This window comes from Sceloporus undulatus, chromosome 8 (genome assembly GCF_019175285.1).
Source record: "Sceloporus undulatus isolate JIND9_A2432 ecotype Alabama chromosome 8, SceUnd_v1.1, whole genome shotgun sequence".
NCBI classification, from domain to species: domain Eukaryota; kingdom Metazoa; phylum Chordata; class Lepidosauria; order Squamata; family Phrynosomatidae; genus Sceloporus; species Sceloporus undulatus.
Window position 1 is genome coordinate 36,176,345 of NC_056529.1, and position 14,183 is coordinate 36,190,527.

Here is a 14,183-nt window from a genome sequence, read left to right on the forward strand (position 1 = left end):
AGAATAAGACACAGCTATCACCTATAAGGCAAATAATGTAAGCACCAGATCTCCTGTTACGCTTTTTTCAACAAGTACGAATGCTTACAATGCTTACAAGGTAATAATAATAATAATAAAAACCCCAAACCTTCAAGGTTTCCCAAGGTTTCTGTATTTCTTCAAACTGACATTAACACTGTTTATCCATTTACAATTAAGACAGAAATTTGTCTTTTAAGCACAGGCTTAAGATGCTTATCAATTTTAACAGGTTATAAATGTTTTACTTAAGAAAAGTGAATTATCAGTAAAACCAAAAAAAAAGCATTAAGAAAACACAAGTAACTCTAAAGACAGACTTGTTGACAACATAGATACATCAAGTATTTTCAACATGATGTTGTGTACAGACTATATATTAAAAAGCCGCAAAGACATGTTGCACAATATCAAAACTATCACAATTTAAATAACAAGCAAGAAAGTGGACTGTCCATGCATCCTAACTTCCGTTCCCATACAGTTTCAGTGCAGTAAGTTGTATATGGAACTAGTGACAACTTGGGCACTCGGATTTAGGAGCCCTATTTATTTAAATTGTCCATGGCCCACAATGTTGTACGTTTTTCAATTAAATCTGTTTTATCATAAAAGAAATCTATAGACAGCCCCTTGAATCCTTAAAATGCTTAAAAGGAATTCAAACTTTTAGTTGGTATTCTCCCACCCAAAACAGGACTAAAGGATATCTTCACACAAATACCACCACCCATTATTACTGATGAACAACCTTATCACATTATGTTGCTTAGCCACGCTCACTGTAAGAATGACTGTTCATGCTAACCAGACTGTCTTAGTGTGTGACTAAAGGGCCACACAGTTCCTATTAACTGCAGAAGGGACCCTGTTTAAGGTTAAGAGGCGATGACTGAAATAAGCACTTCTATACTATTAAGCACACAATTAATTCTTTAAATTGCTCCTAGAACACAAATTATACTATCGAGTTAATCAGCAGACCAAGCTTCATTCGTTTTTCTTCTCTTTGTGCTTGAGGAGTTTGTTGACCTCCCTTTTTGCCATCCCAGCATATTTTGAAATTATTCCGTGTTTGTTTAATCCAGGAAACAACAAGAAGCAGGTCACTTTTTAAAAAGAGAGAGAGAAAGTTACCATCAGCTGTGATCTTTGACAAGTTTGTCCCCCACATTTGTTCATTTTGATTCATGTTCTATTTAAATTACTTCAGGTTTCCAAATGACAAACATTGGCCCCATATAGACAGGCCAAAATAAAGCTGCTTCAGGTCACTTTGGAAGTATGCTGTTTAAATGATGCATGCATACTAAGAGTCTGAAAGATGCACCAAAACTGTGCATCTTTAGGACTGGAGCGTGGCTTTGGTGTGGCTTCCGGACTCTTAGGACGCATGCATAATTTAAACAGCATACCTCCAAAGTGACCCGAAGCAGCCTTATTTTGGCCTGTCTGTATGGGACCATTGTCCCCATATCCACTAGTATGGAAAATAAGGCAATGCCTTCTTTTTTAAATCGTCGTCTTGTGCACTGCTTACCAATAAGGTAGGTGAGGAAGAGATTATGAACTTGTTGTCCTATCCAAGCAATCACAGCCAGAGAACACAGCATTGTCATGAAGTACTAGAAAATAGACCATAAAGTTAGTAGTTCTTAAAACACCTTCTAAAGATACTATCAATTGATTCCCTAGGTATTTCCTACTGCTGCTGTTTCAGGCAACGGCCGATTGGTATCCTGACTTTGAACACAGCAAATGTCTACATTTTGAAACTGGAAATATTTTCTCATTTTCAATTAGAAGTTAACCTTTACATTTAAAAAGAAAAATAATTTGAAAGAATGTAGCTTCTGATCAACAAATGGAAAAGCTTTGTTTTAATAAACATAAAACAAAATAATTTAATGGAGCAATGTATTTGTAATAAGGCTGAAAAATCTCCAGGAAAGCACAAATTACCATTTTAGGTTTCTCCTCTTTAAATGTGAAAAGACGTTTCCACCAACCAACAATTTTACGCCGTGTTTTTACCAGGTTGCTACAGATTTCATGGAATCGTTGCTGTTGTTCAGTGGTCCTTTAATATAAGCAAAAAAGATCCATAATGTGTCATCAGTTAAACATTTGATGGTTTGTCACCCACAGACACAAACAAAATAGATACATTCCTAATCATCTTAATTACTTTAAACTACATTTAACTACTTGCTGTTGATATCAATAAATCAAGTAGATGGCTCATATATGTTTCAGTGAGCTAAATATGCATTCATTTGAATTTGGCACATATGTTTTGAATTCAGATACAGTATCATGAACTGCAAATCTGGCTGCTTTCAGGCATGTTGCAGGATTGACTGAATAGCAAGCCATTAAAGCAGTGAGATTTAAAGCAGGGGTCGGCAACCCCTGGCCTGCGAGCCACATGAGCCCGGTCCTGCCGCGCCAGCGGCAATCGGCGGCAGGACCGGGCCACTCGTGCGGGGCCTTTGGGGGGCCGCTCGTGCGAGAGGCCAAAGGCCCCATGCCCTCTTGTGAGAGGCCAAAGCTCGCTTGCGCGAGCCCTTTGGAGGGGCCACTGCCCTCCAGTCTCTCGCACAAGTGTGCGGGGCCTTTGGGGGGCCACCGCCCTCCTCCCTCCTTCTCGGCCTCCGGGAGGAAGCCCGCGGGGCTGAGAAAGAGGGGGAGGCCTCCAGCGCTGGCGGCCTCCGCCAGCTCTTTTGCCGGCCTCTGATGGGGCCTGGGGCCCCGTCAGGGGCTGGCAAAGAGGGGGAGACCTCCAGTGCTGGCCCCGCCCCGGAGGGTGGAAGCTCCGCCCCCAGCATGTGGCTCCACCCCAGGAGGGTGGAAGCTCCCCCCCAGCTTTGGCCCCCCAGTTGTCTGAGGGACAGCAACCTGGCCCCTGGCTCAAAAAGGTTGCCTACCCCTGGTTTAAAGCATGAGGCCTAGTTAAGGGAGGACTATGGGAGGAGGTTATGAGGGGGTCTAGTTTAAATAATTCATCCTGTGCCTGGATGTCTCCTTCTAACAGAGAACAGTGTATTTCAGTGTTTAGTACACAGATCTGTAGTTGAATAGTGTTGACACAATGGAACTGTAATCAGTGTTTACATATTATAGGTGGTAAGGAGACATAGATATGCAACATTAACGAAAGAATATGTGACTGTATAACCACATCTACTATCTGGCTACTGCCATAACAAATTCTCGCAAAGAATCATACAGTGTGCCCTTGTCTTGCGCAGGGGATCCATTCCGAACACTCATCCCCCTCATGTAAGACAAATTCCGCATATGCATGAGCCCCACTGAAACTAATGGGGCTTGAGTGTAGTGGCACAGCGTGCACACCATTTCCTCCTTGTCATGCGGCTTTCAGTATAAGCTGAAAGCCACGTATAGGGTGCATGCGTATGAAGTGGTTAAGACCTTATATAGAGAGAACTGATTCTCTCCTGGTGACAGCCAGAATGGTGTAGTGGTTTGAGCACTGGACTATGACCTAAGAACACGGTTCGATTCCCTGTTCAGGCATGGAAACCCACTGGGTGATCTTGGGTGGATCACACACTTCCAGCACCAGAAAATCCTGTGACAGGGTCACCTTATGTTTGCTATAGGTCAGAAATGACTTGAAGGCACATAACAAAGATCTTGCTGGCAGCATTACTGAGAAAGGTGAGAAGGAAAACATCTCTGTGCACGATGATAAACTGTAACTTCGTGGCCATTTTTAGAACCTACTTCTATTCTTACTAGACTTTATACTTACGGGACTACAATTGCCTCTCCATTTCACGGAGGATCCGTTCTGGACTCCCCCCGTGAAAAAGAAAAATGGCTAATATTCAAGCCCCACTGGTTTGAATGGCTGCACACACCTGGAGGCACCTGTGGGCGTGGGCTATGGTCACATGCCCCATTTTGTCCCCCTCCATTTGCCACCCACGAATGAGCAAGGGACGCAGACTCCAAGTCTGTGAAAACTGTAAAATAAAAATGAATTTTCAAACAACTTACCATTTACTGGAACCAAAAATCCGAGGAGCAAGAGTAGGCACAAGATAGTCAGCCAAACAAAGCAACATAACAAAACAAGAAACACCTGAAAGAACAGATGGATCCAAGTAGTAGATCATTCTGTTAAGAAAAATATATATATATATATATTTATCCAGTTAGCATTTAAATTCAAACATTTAAAAGAACAATTAGTAGTCTGATAACCCGTGTCATGTTACCAGAAAGAAAAGGACAAAAAATCAACAAAATCAGCCACCAATAAGTAAAAAAAAGAAAGAAAGAAAAGAACTGATGACTGTCAATTCACACATCATTTCTAAAATGTTATAATTAAAATATGAGACATTTCAGCATAAAAAACATCAGTTCTAGTTACAAATAAGAATGCATTTAAGAGCTATCTTATACTATATACTATATCATTTAGTCAACAAGAACATTCATTCCATCAGACTGCAAAGCAGAGAGAAACAGACCCATATCACTTCTCCTTCAACTGCCAGCAGTGACATCTCTTCCAAGTGAGCTGCCTGAGCTCTTTCCATACCAGCTGGTTGTGATAACAACTGTAATTTTTAAACAAATACTGCATGAGCTCCTTTTCCTCCTCCTGTTCCATCCTTTATAGCAGGGGTCGGCCTTTCAGCCAGCCCCTGCTCTCTCCTGCCGTTGTCGCCGATTGCGGCATTTTGCCGCTCCAGGCGCCGCCATTTTTATTTCTGCAAATGGCGGCGAAGTCATCACGCGACCTTTCACGTGGTTTGCGCGAGACTTCGCCCCATTTTGAGAAACAAAAACGGCGGCTGCCTAGAGGCGAAGTTCTCGAGCGACCACAAGAAAGGTCGCGCGAGACTTCGCCGCCATTGGCGGCTGGCCTCTAGGAGGCCCGTTTCGGTGGCCAGGCCCTCCAAGAGGGCTCCATCCAGCGGCGCAGTGGGCCTCTGGGGCCCTTCAAGAGGGCTCTGGCAGCGGCAGAGGGCCTCTGGGAGGCCTGTGCCGTCACTGGCCCTCCAAGAGGGCCTCGCAACAGCAAAGGGGCCAGCAAAGAGGGGGAGGCCTTCAGCGCTGGCAGCCCCCGCCAGCTCTTTCCTGGCCTCGACAGGGCCTGGGGCCCCGTCAGGGGCCGGCAAAGAGGAGCCTGGCCCCGGGCGTGCAAGCTCCGCCCTGGCATGTGGCTATTCTATTGATGCGGCGGCTAAAAAGGGACTGTCGTCGTTCGGCCTCTGAGGGAAGAGAAGGCTGGCCCAGTACCATCAGGGGCTAGCCTGAAGACGGAGGCTCCTCCCTCCCTAACTGTCATCTTTCGGCCTCGAGGGAGAGAGAAGCTGGCCCAGTACCATCAGGGGCTAGCCTGAAGACGGAGGCTCCTCCCTCCCTAACGCATCGTTCGGCTCTCGGAGGGAGAGAATAAGGCTGCCCAGTTCCATCAGGGGCTGGCCTGAAGACAAGGCTCCTCCCTCCCTAACTGTCACTTTCTTTCGGCCTCTGAGGGAGAGAGAAGGCTGGCCCAGTACCATCAGAGGCTGGCCTGAAGAAAGAGGCTCCTCCCTCCCTAACTGTCATCTTTCGGCTCTGAGGGAGAGAGAAGGCTGGCCCAGTACCATCAGGGGCTGGCCTGAAGACAGAGGCTCCTCCCTCCCTAACTGTCATCGTTCGGCCTCTGAGGGAGAGAGAAGCTGGCCCAGTACCATCAGGGGCTGGCCTGAAGACAGGGCTCCTCCCTCCCTAACTGTCACTTTCGGCCTCTGAGGGAGAGAGAAGGCTGGCCCAGTACCATCAGGGGACGGTCCCTCCCTCCCAACTGTCATCGTTCGGCCTCTGAGGGAGAGAGAAGGCTGGCCCAGTACCATCAGGGGCTGGCCTGAAGACAGAGGCTCCTCCCTCCTAACTGTCATCTTTCGGCCTCTGAGGGAGAGAGAAGGCTGGCCCGTACCATCAGGGGCTGGCCTGAAGACAGAGCTCCTCCCCCTAACTGTCATCTTCGGCCTCCTGAGGAGAGAGAAGGCTGGCCCCAGTATCCATCAGGGGACGGCCTGAAGAAGGAGGCTCCTCCTCCTAAACTGTCATCTTTTGGCCTCTGAGGGAGAGAGAAGGCTGGGCCCAGTACCATCAGGGGCTAGCCTGAAGAAGAAGAGCCCCCCTCCAGTCCATCTGCCTTGTCCAGGCCTCAGAGGGAGAGAAGAATGCTGGACTGATTCCCTCCCCCCCCCTCACCATCCCTTCTTCTTTTTGTGTGCGTGTCTTTTAGATTGTAAGCCTGTGGGCAGGGAACTGTCTGTTATCCCCTCTATTGTAAACCGCTCGGATTCCCAGTGATTGGGCGGTATATAAATAAAATCTATTATATTATATTATGGAAGCTCCACCCCAGCATGCGGCCCCACCCCCAGAAGGTGGAAGCTCCACCCCACGGCTTTGGCCTCCCAGTTGTCTGAGGGACAGCAAACCCGGCCCCCAGCCTTCAAAAAGGTTTGCCTACCCCTGCTTTATAGGCTGTGTATGCCTGAAGGGTGAGACTGTCTTGTCATTTTTAAGCCATTCTGGGAGTCTTTTTGTAGGTTCTGAGTCCCAGTGATTCTAAACCTGACCAGAAAGTGATCTGTCCATGACAATGGAACTGTGGAGAGTTCCACCACACCAAGATCATCATCACTCCACACAGCACAGAAAACAAGGTTCAGAGTTTGCCCAGCAGCATGAGTAGGGCCAGATACTACATGGACAGACTCATGGTTGTCATGGAGGCCATAAAATCCTGAGCCACTCTGAAAGGGCAGTCCCAGCATGGATGTTGAAGTCCCCCAGCACTAATAGATCTGGAGACTCCAACATCAACCCCAAGACCATCCCAGCTAGCTCAGGAAGGGAGACTGTTGTGCAGCGGGGTGGGCAGTACACCAACAGAATCCCTATTCTGTTCCGGCTACCCACCTTTACAAACACTAGTTACAAACACACTCAAAACCTGTAGATTGTGTGAGGGGGCATCTGGTCAGGGTGATGGAATCACGATAGACTACCGTGACTCCACCTCCTTGCCCCTCCAGGCCTCACCTGCTGCTGCACAGAGAAACCTGGTGGGCAAAGCGGAGAGAGATTAACTCCTCCAGCCTCATCCAACCAGGTCTCTGTTATACATGCCAGGTCAGTTTGTTCTTACAGGTTTTTTTAGATCTTCCAATTTTTAAAACTGAACTTAAAAAAAAATCAAGCTTTTAACTCGATGCATAAAATGCAAATCTAAAATTGACCAATTAGATTCTAATTTATTCTGAAAAAATGGAAACAGTAAAATCAACCCCAATTGTCAATATAAAATTCAATTACTTCTTTACTCCTGCTTCTCATTCATGATTTTGTCAAAACATGAAACTTTCTTGTTAGTTACAATCCACAAGTCTGCCTATGGATTCAGGGAATTCCAAAATGTTGTCTTGTCTGACAAAAGAAAGCTTTGTCACCCCCCTGAAATTTCATCTCGCACCTCCTGGGGGTGCAGACATCCAAGGTTGGGAACTCTTGTTTTAGATGAACATGATGACTAAGACTAGCACTCAATATCTGAACATAGTGGTTTCTGAACCAACCATGTCTTTCCATCTATATCTTTTTAAAAACCTGGGTATATTTCATACAGCGAGACACTGCTAGTTACGTCTGGACAGTTGGACACTAATTCCTTTACAAGAACTTGCTAGAAGAAAGTGTTACGGTAGCTCATTTAAAATAACTTACAGAAAAACAAAGGAAATTACAGCAACGATAGCAGGTGGAAACCACCTTTTTTCCCAGCGAAGAATTTTGTCAGTCACCAAAATCACTTCACCCCATCCTTGCAACTGTTCCTCCAAGCCAGCCGTTTCAGCAGCCTACAAATAGAAGAATTAAAGTTTAAGTATTTGCCACAGGTAGAAAGTGCTGATACAATGCACTTACCTTATGGAGCACACAGGCTATTTTTTTTCTGCAAGTAAGGAAACCATACATATAGGCAGTAGAATCAATACTGACTTTCTATAAATACTACAGCTGTTGCTTGATGCTTGAATCTTCACAACTGTTGTTTTTAGGCTTCTACAGAAGTGTTTCTTTTAATCTGAAGCAGAACTACCATATGGGGAAAAAATGTTTAAATGCCTTATTCCCCTAACCAAAAAAATGGAACTGAGAAAAGTTGCAAACAGAATTGTTCATAAATGGGATAATAAATGTGAAATCCTTCCAATCAAGTATGGATTAATTTTTTTATTTCCTTCAACCTGCTTCTCCCATAGCTGCAAAAATGGGTATTAAAGGAAAGAGTGAGATCTTTAGCTAAGTAACTATAGTTTTAATCATTTTACTTTCTTGTTAATCTGATTATGGTCTATCAGATAATGGTCTCCTCATGAGGAGGCCTTCACAGCCATGGCAAGTCCACAGCGGTTGTTCAGCCATCTCCATAGTTGTGGTAGGGAAGGTCTCCTTGTAAGGAGGCTGCTGCCACTGTGGCAAACCCGTGAGGGGCACAGCAGGAGGAGAGCCCATCTGGGTATCTTCCATCTTCTGGCCTGTCACCTGGTGTGGGACACCCCCCCCCCAAAAAAAAAAACTGTGTGGGAAAGACTGTTAAATGTAGGAGGGGAGAGAGTTTGATGGGGCCACAGAAGCGAAGCTTAGGTTGTTAATTCAGATCTGGCAATTACTTTCTTCCACACTGATCCTAACTTTCAATAAAGTCTTACTGGTGTCATCCATGAAGTATGTTCATTTGAGTTAGACAGAGACAGGGCATTATAGACTGCCAGATCTGAAACAAGTGTAGGGGCTTTCTCGGAGTAATCATGTCTTTGGAGGAAGAACCCAATTAATCTTAGCCAATGAGACCATGGACTCAAGAAAGAACATGAGTGGAAAACTGCTTTTTATTTCCACCAAGAGTCCTTTAAATCCTTTGAGTGCTGCTCCAAGAGTGCTTTTGCACCTGATCAATGAAGTGCGCCATGCACTATTATATCAAAGGGTGTATTTAGATGATTGGTGCAAAAGGTGTTTAGAAAATTGCTGGACAATCAAGTTTATGTCAAACTTTTGAAATGTGAATTTCAGCAAGACAAGTTGGATTACCTGGGGTACCAGATCTTGAATGGAGGGTAGAAATGGACCCCATGAAGGTCCAAGACATAGTTGGCTGGGACATCCCCCAAACAAGGCACCAACTACAGAGCTTCTAGGGTTTTCCTCCATTCCTTGAAGGAAGTTATCTATATCTATTATGATCTAAGAGACTATGTATAAGCAATAATACTACTATCTGAAAGCAGGTTATAGTCAACAGTCAGACAAATATAGGATTGGGGACACCTGCCTGAATGAAACTACGTGTGAAAGGGATCTAGGAGTCCAAGTAGACCACAAGTTGAACATGAGTGAACAGTGTGATGCGGCGGCTAAAAAGGCAATGCAATTTTAGGCTGCATCAATAAAAGTATAGTGTCTAGATCAAGAGAAGTAATAGTGCCACTGTATTCTGCTTTGGTCAGGCCCCACCTGGAATATTGTGTCCAGTTCTGGGTGCCACAATTCAGAAAGGGCATTGAAAAACTGGAGCGTGTCCAAAGGAGGGCAACTAAAATGGTGAAGGGTCTGGAAACCATGTCATATGAGGAACGACTTAGGGAGCTGGAGATGTTTAGCCTGGAGAAAAGAAGGTTAAGAGGTGATATGATAGCCCTGTTTAAATATTTGAAGGGATGTCATGTTGAGGAGGGAGCAAGCGTGTTTTCTGCTGCTCCAGAGAACAGGACCCGGAACAATGAATGCAAGCTCCAGGAAAAGAGATTCCACCTCAACATTAGGAGGAACTTCCTGACAGTAAGGGCTGTTCGACAGTGGAACACACTTCCTCAGAGTGTGGTGGAGTCTCCTTCCTTGGAGATCTTTAAACAGAGGCTGGATGGCCATTTGTCGGGGATGCTTTGATTTGGATTTCCTGCATGGCAGGGGGTTGGACTGGATGGCCCTTGCGGTCTCTTCCAACTCTACTATTCTATTGTATACAGAGATGTAGCCAGGATTTTGGGAAGGGGGGGCTTGGGTGTGACACCAGCATGCGCACACCACAGGCACATGCGCCACTCATTGTGGCGGACACCCCTCCTGGCTATGTCACTGCTGTATAAGTCTAGAAATTTAGGTTAAAAAATTGACCCCAAAAACCTGAGTCGATCTATTCATGGTCAATGTAAGTACTGTATTTTAACTCATATATATATTGGTACAATGTAAAGATATAGCTGTGCTAGTCTGTAGAATCAGCACACAGATCTCTCTATGTACTCATATGGTGAAAAGCAAGAGTTTAATCTGCTCTGGAAGCACTGAACCTCTTCTACTCTTTCATCCATCCAGCCTTCAGTATAAACACAAATAGTTATGGCTGCTGGGATTTTGTAAGTTCTTTGGCACTGTTTTCCTTTCGTTGTCCTTTATTAAATGCCCCTAGGTTTTACCCTCAACTTATCCACAGGTCATATCAAAATCCATAATTTTGGCCCCAAAATCTGCCTTTTACTTATATATGGTTGAACATATATATGGTAGGTGAAGGCAGTAAGAAATCTGGGAGACCTCAGAGCAGGCAGCGATGATTTGCTTTTCAAAATCAAGAAAAACTTACACGGCACAAGTGTGCTATAATGTATACAGCCTTGTTTGGTAACCATCTTGCTTAATGCTGTAAGTTCAGCTTCATCTGCTGACCCCCTCTAACTTTTCTAAAGTCTAAACAAGGATCCCTGGATACTTCTGTTCCTATTATTGTGATAAGCAAACAGGATAGCCAAGTGTTTCCAAGGAGGAAGATGACAAGGCAGAATTCTGTTGAAGAAACAAGGAAACACACCCTTTTTTCCTCTGGTAAGGCTTCTGGTTAGAAAACCTTTGATACATTTTTGATAGCGGGAAGAACCAAAATCATAGAATCATAGAATCAAAGAATTGGAACAGACCGCAAGGGCCATCCAGTCCAACCCCATTCTGCCATGCAGGAAATCTGAATCAAAGCATCCTCATTGACAGATGGCCATCCAGCCTCTGTTTAAAGACCTCCAAAGAAGGAGACTCCACTATACTCTGAGATAGTTTATTCCACTGTCGAACAGCCCTCATTGTCAGGACGTTCCTCCTAATGTTGAGGTGGAATCTCTTTTACTGCAGCTTGCATCCATTGTTCTGGATCTTGTTCTCTGGAGCAGCAGAAAACAAGCTTGCTCTCTTAATAGGACATCCCTTCAAGTATTTAAACAGGGCTATCATATCACCCCTTAACCTTCTCTTCTCCAGGCTAAACATCCCCAGCTCCCTAAGGCGTTCCTCATAGGGCATCGCTTCCAGACCCTTCACCATTTTAGTTGCTCTCCTTTGGACATGCTCCAGTTTCTCCACATCCTTTTTGAACTGTGATACCCAGAACTGGACACAGTAATCCAGGTGGGACCTGACCAGAGCAGAATAGAGTGGCACTATTACTTCCCTTGATCTAGACACTATACTTTTATTGATGCAGCCTAAAATAGCATTGGCCTTTTTAGCTGCCGCATCACACTGTTCACTCATGTTCAACTTGTGGTCTACTTGGACTCCTAGATCCCTTTCACACGTAGTTTCATTCAGCCAGGTGTCACCCATCCTATATCTGTGCATTTCATTTTTCCGCCCCAAGTGCAGTACCTTACATTTCTCCGTGTTGAATTTCATTTTGTTAGCTTTGGCCCAGCTTTGTGGCAAGAGATTGAGGAAAAGATTATGGTGCATATTTTATACTCAGGAACAGGAGTGTGGGCAGTCAGGGGATCCTTAACCCACAGGACCTTTGCTCATTTGTTGGAGGCCGGCTTTGCAAAACCCCTTTTCCTATACAAGTGCTGCCTCTCCGTCTTCTGTCACTTTGTGCATCAACACAATATAATGGCTTCTTCTCTATTTTAGAGCATTCCCGTTTTCAAAAGACACACATGAAATGCATTTCCATCCAGCAGGCCTTAATTCTGAGTCAACATCTCAAACTGATTATGCAAATCTAGAGATATAAATGCAGATACCAATACATACACAATAAAAATCCTGTGCTACATTAAAGACTAAAGGGTTTTACAACCTCCTATGGGCTGCTGAACAGTGGAGGCGACTGCCTCAGTTGCTGATGGGCTTTCCACGGCTAGAGTTTGTTTTCTTTTAAAGAGGTTGGATGCTCATCTCTCTAGATTTCTGCAATAGAAGGATAGAGTCTAGATGAAGGGAAGTCATAGTGCCACTCTATTCTGCTCTGGTCAGGCCCAACTGGAGTATTGTGTCCAGTTCTGGGCAAAACAATTCAAAATGGACATTGAGAAACTGGAGCCATGTGTCCAAAGGAGGACAACTAAAATGGTGAAGGGTCTGGAAACAATGAAGCCCTATGAGGAAGGACTTAGGGAGCTGGGGATGTTTAGCCTGGAGAAAAGAAGGTTAAGAGGTGATATGATAGCCCTGTTTAGATATTTGAAGGGATGTCATATTGAGGAGGGAGCAAGCTTGTTTTCTGCTGCTCCAGAAACTAGGACCCAATGGAACAATGGATGCAAGCTACAGGAAAAGAGATCCCACCTCAAGATTAAGAGGAACCTCCTGAGAGTAAGGGCTGTTCGACAGTGGAACAAACTCTCTTAATGGAGTGTAATGGAGTCTCCTTCACTGGAGGTCTTTAAGCAGAGGCTGGATGGCCATCTGTCATTGGGGATGCTTTGATGGAGAGTTCCTGCATGGCAGAATGGGGTTGGACTGAATGGCCCTTGCGGTCTCTTCCAACTCTAGGATTCTATGAGTGCAAGGAACCATAACTCAGGGGTGAAATGAGACGGAGGGGGAGGAGGTCAACGGGGCTCCTGAGGCCGAATGGCCATCCCTAGGGAGGCCTCTGGTCCCAGGGAGCTCTCTCTGCGTCGGGCCCGCAGCCCTCCCTCGACTTTCGACGGGGCAGGAGGCAGCCCCTTCCCCGGGAACAGCCCTGGAGACTAAACTCTGAGGCCGAAGGAGGGGAAGCACCCTCCCCCGGACCCTCGGAGGCCCTTCCCGCCAAGCCTGCCTCTCACCCACCAGCTGGTTGCTGCTCCTGTTGTCGCCGTCCGCCATTTTGTGTGCCCTGGACAACAGCAGCGACAGCCCCCTCGCCCCGCCCCCTTTCTCTCCGCTTCTTTCAACCGCCACCAAGCCCAGCCCCGCCTCCCCTCGACTCCCATTGGTCAGAACTTGAAGCAACCCCTCCCTCTCAACGTGCCCTTTGCGCCTCTCCAGCGCCAATCACCGCTCTCCTCTCTGGGGCCGCCCTCGTTCGATTTCGGACCAATGGCGCGGCTCCTTAGACCTCTGTGTGGCTCCGCCTTCGTTCTCCTCGTCTTCCGGGTTTCAACTGTCTTTCTGGCTCAAGGCTGTGGAATTCTCCGCTCTCGGCCCCACGACGAACTCCAACTCCCAGAATCCCCTGAGCTAGAAAGAGAGTTAAAGCGGTGCCAAACTGGGTTATTTCTCCAGTGTGGATGCATCCACAAAGTACCAAGGCTTCTTGCCAACTCAGCACTTGGAGGTGGGAGGGCGCCTCCTCGGCAATGCTTTTTCTGCTACTCCTCAGCCGTTAAAAGCTGTGACATAAACAACTGAGTTTAGACCTTCAAATGGCAATATCAAATGCACAACGTAACTATTCACATACACACTCATCCCTCCGTATTTGCGGCTTTGGTTATTCACGGATTTAATGTCCTCTCTAGGAATATCCAGGTCCTCCAGTGCAACTCTATGGTCAATTTTAACTAAAGGTCACACTGAAAGACCTAGAGATTCCTAGAGAGGTCACTCTGCTAGGTCTTTGTAGCTCCTCCAGTACAACTCTATGGTCAATGTCTGGTAGATGTTGACCACAGAGTTGCACTGGAAGACCTAGAGATTCCTAGAGAGGCGTCCTCTCAGGCAAAACTATGGCGTTTTTGTTATGTGCCGTTTTCCCATGTTCACGGGGGTCTTGTGCCCCCAATCCCAGCGAATGCGAAAGGACAAGTGTACATAGTGAAGATTTGGTTAAAATGTGATGTTTTAACAAGAAAATTTAAAAATAAAAT

The 14,183-nt window shown here is 45.7% G+C and overlaps 1 protein-coding gene across 1 annotated transcript; it reads right to left on the reverse strand.

The window, feature by feature from the left end:
* Window positions 1-131: 131 nt before the first annotated feature.
* ARL6IP1 (ADP ribosylation factor like GTPase 6 interacting protein 1) lies at window positions 132-13,239 on the reverse strand. The gene is made up of 6 exons (XM_042438109.1): window positions 13,165-13,239; window positions 7,786-7,919; window positions 4,048-4,167; window positions 1,984-2,101; window positions 1,562-1,646; window positions 132-1,130 (listed from the first exon to the last, which is right to left on the reverse strand). Exons 1-6 carry the CDS (start codon window positions 13,198-13,200, stop codon window positions 1,012-1,014), a joined length of 612 nt encoding a protein of 203 aa, XP_042294043.1. The 5' UTR covers window positions 13,201-13,239; the 3' UTR covers window positions 132-1,011.
* Window positions 13,240-14,183: the final 944 nt, after the last annotated feature.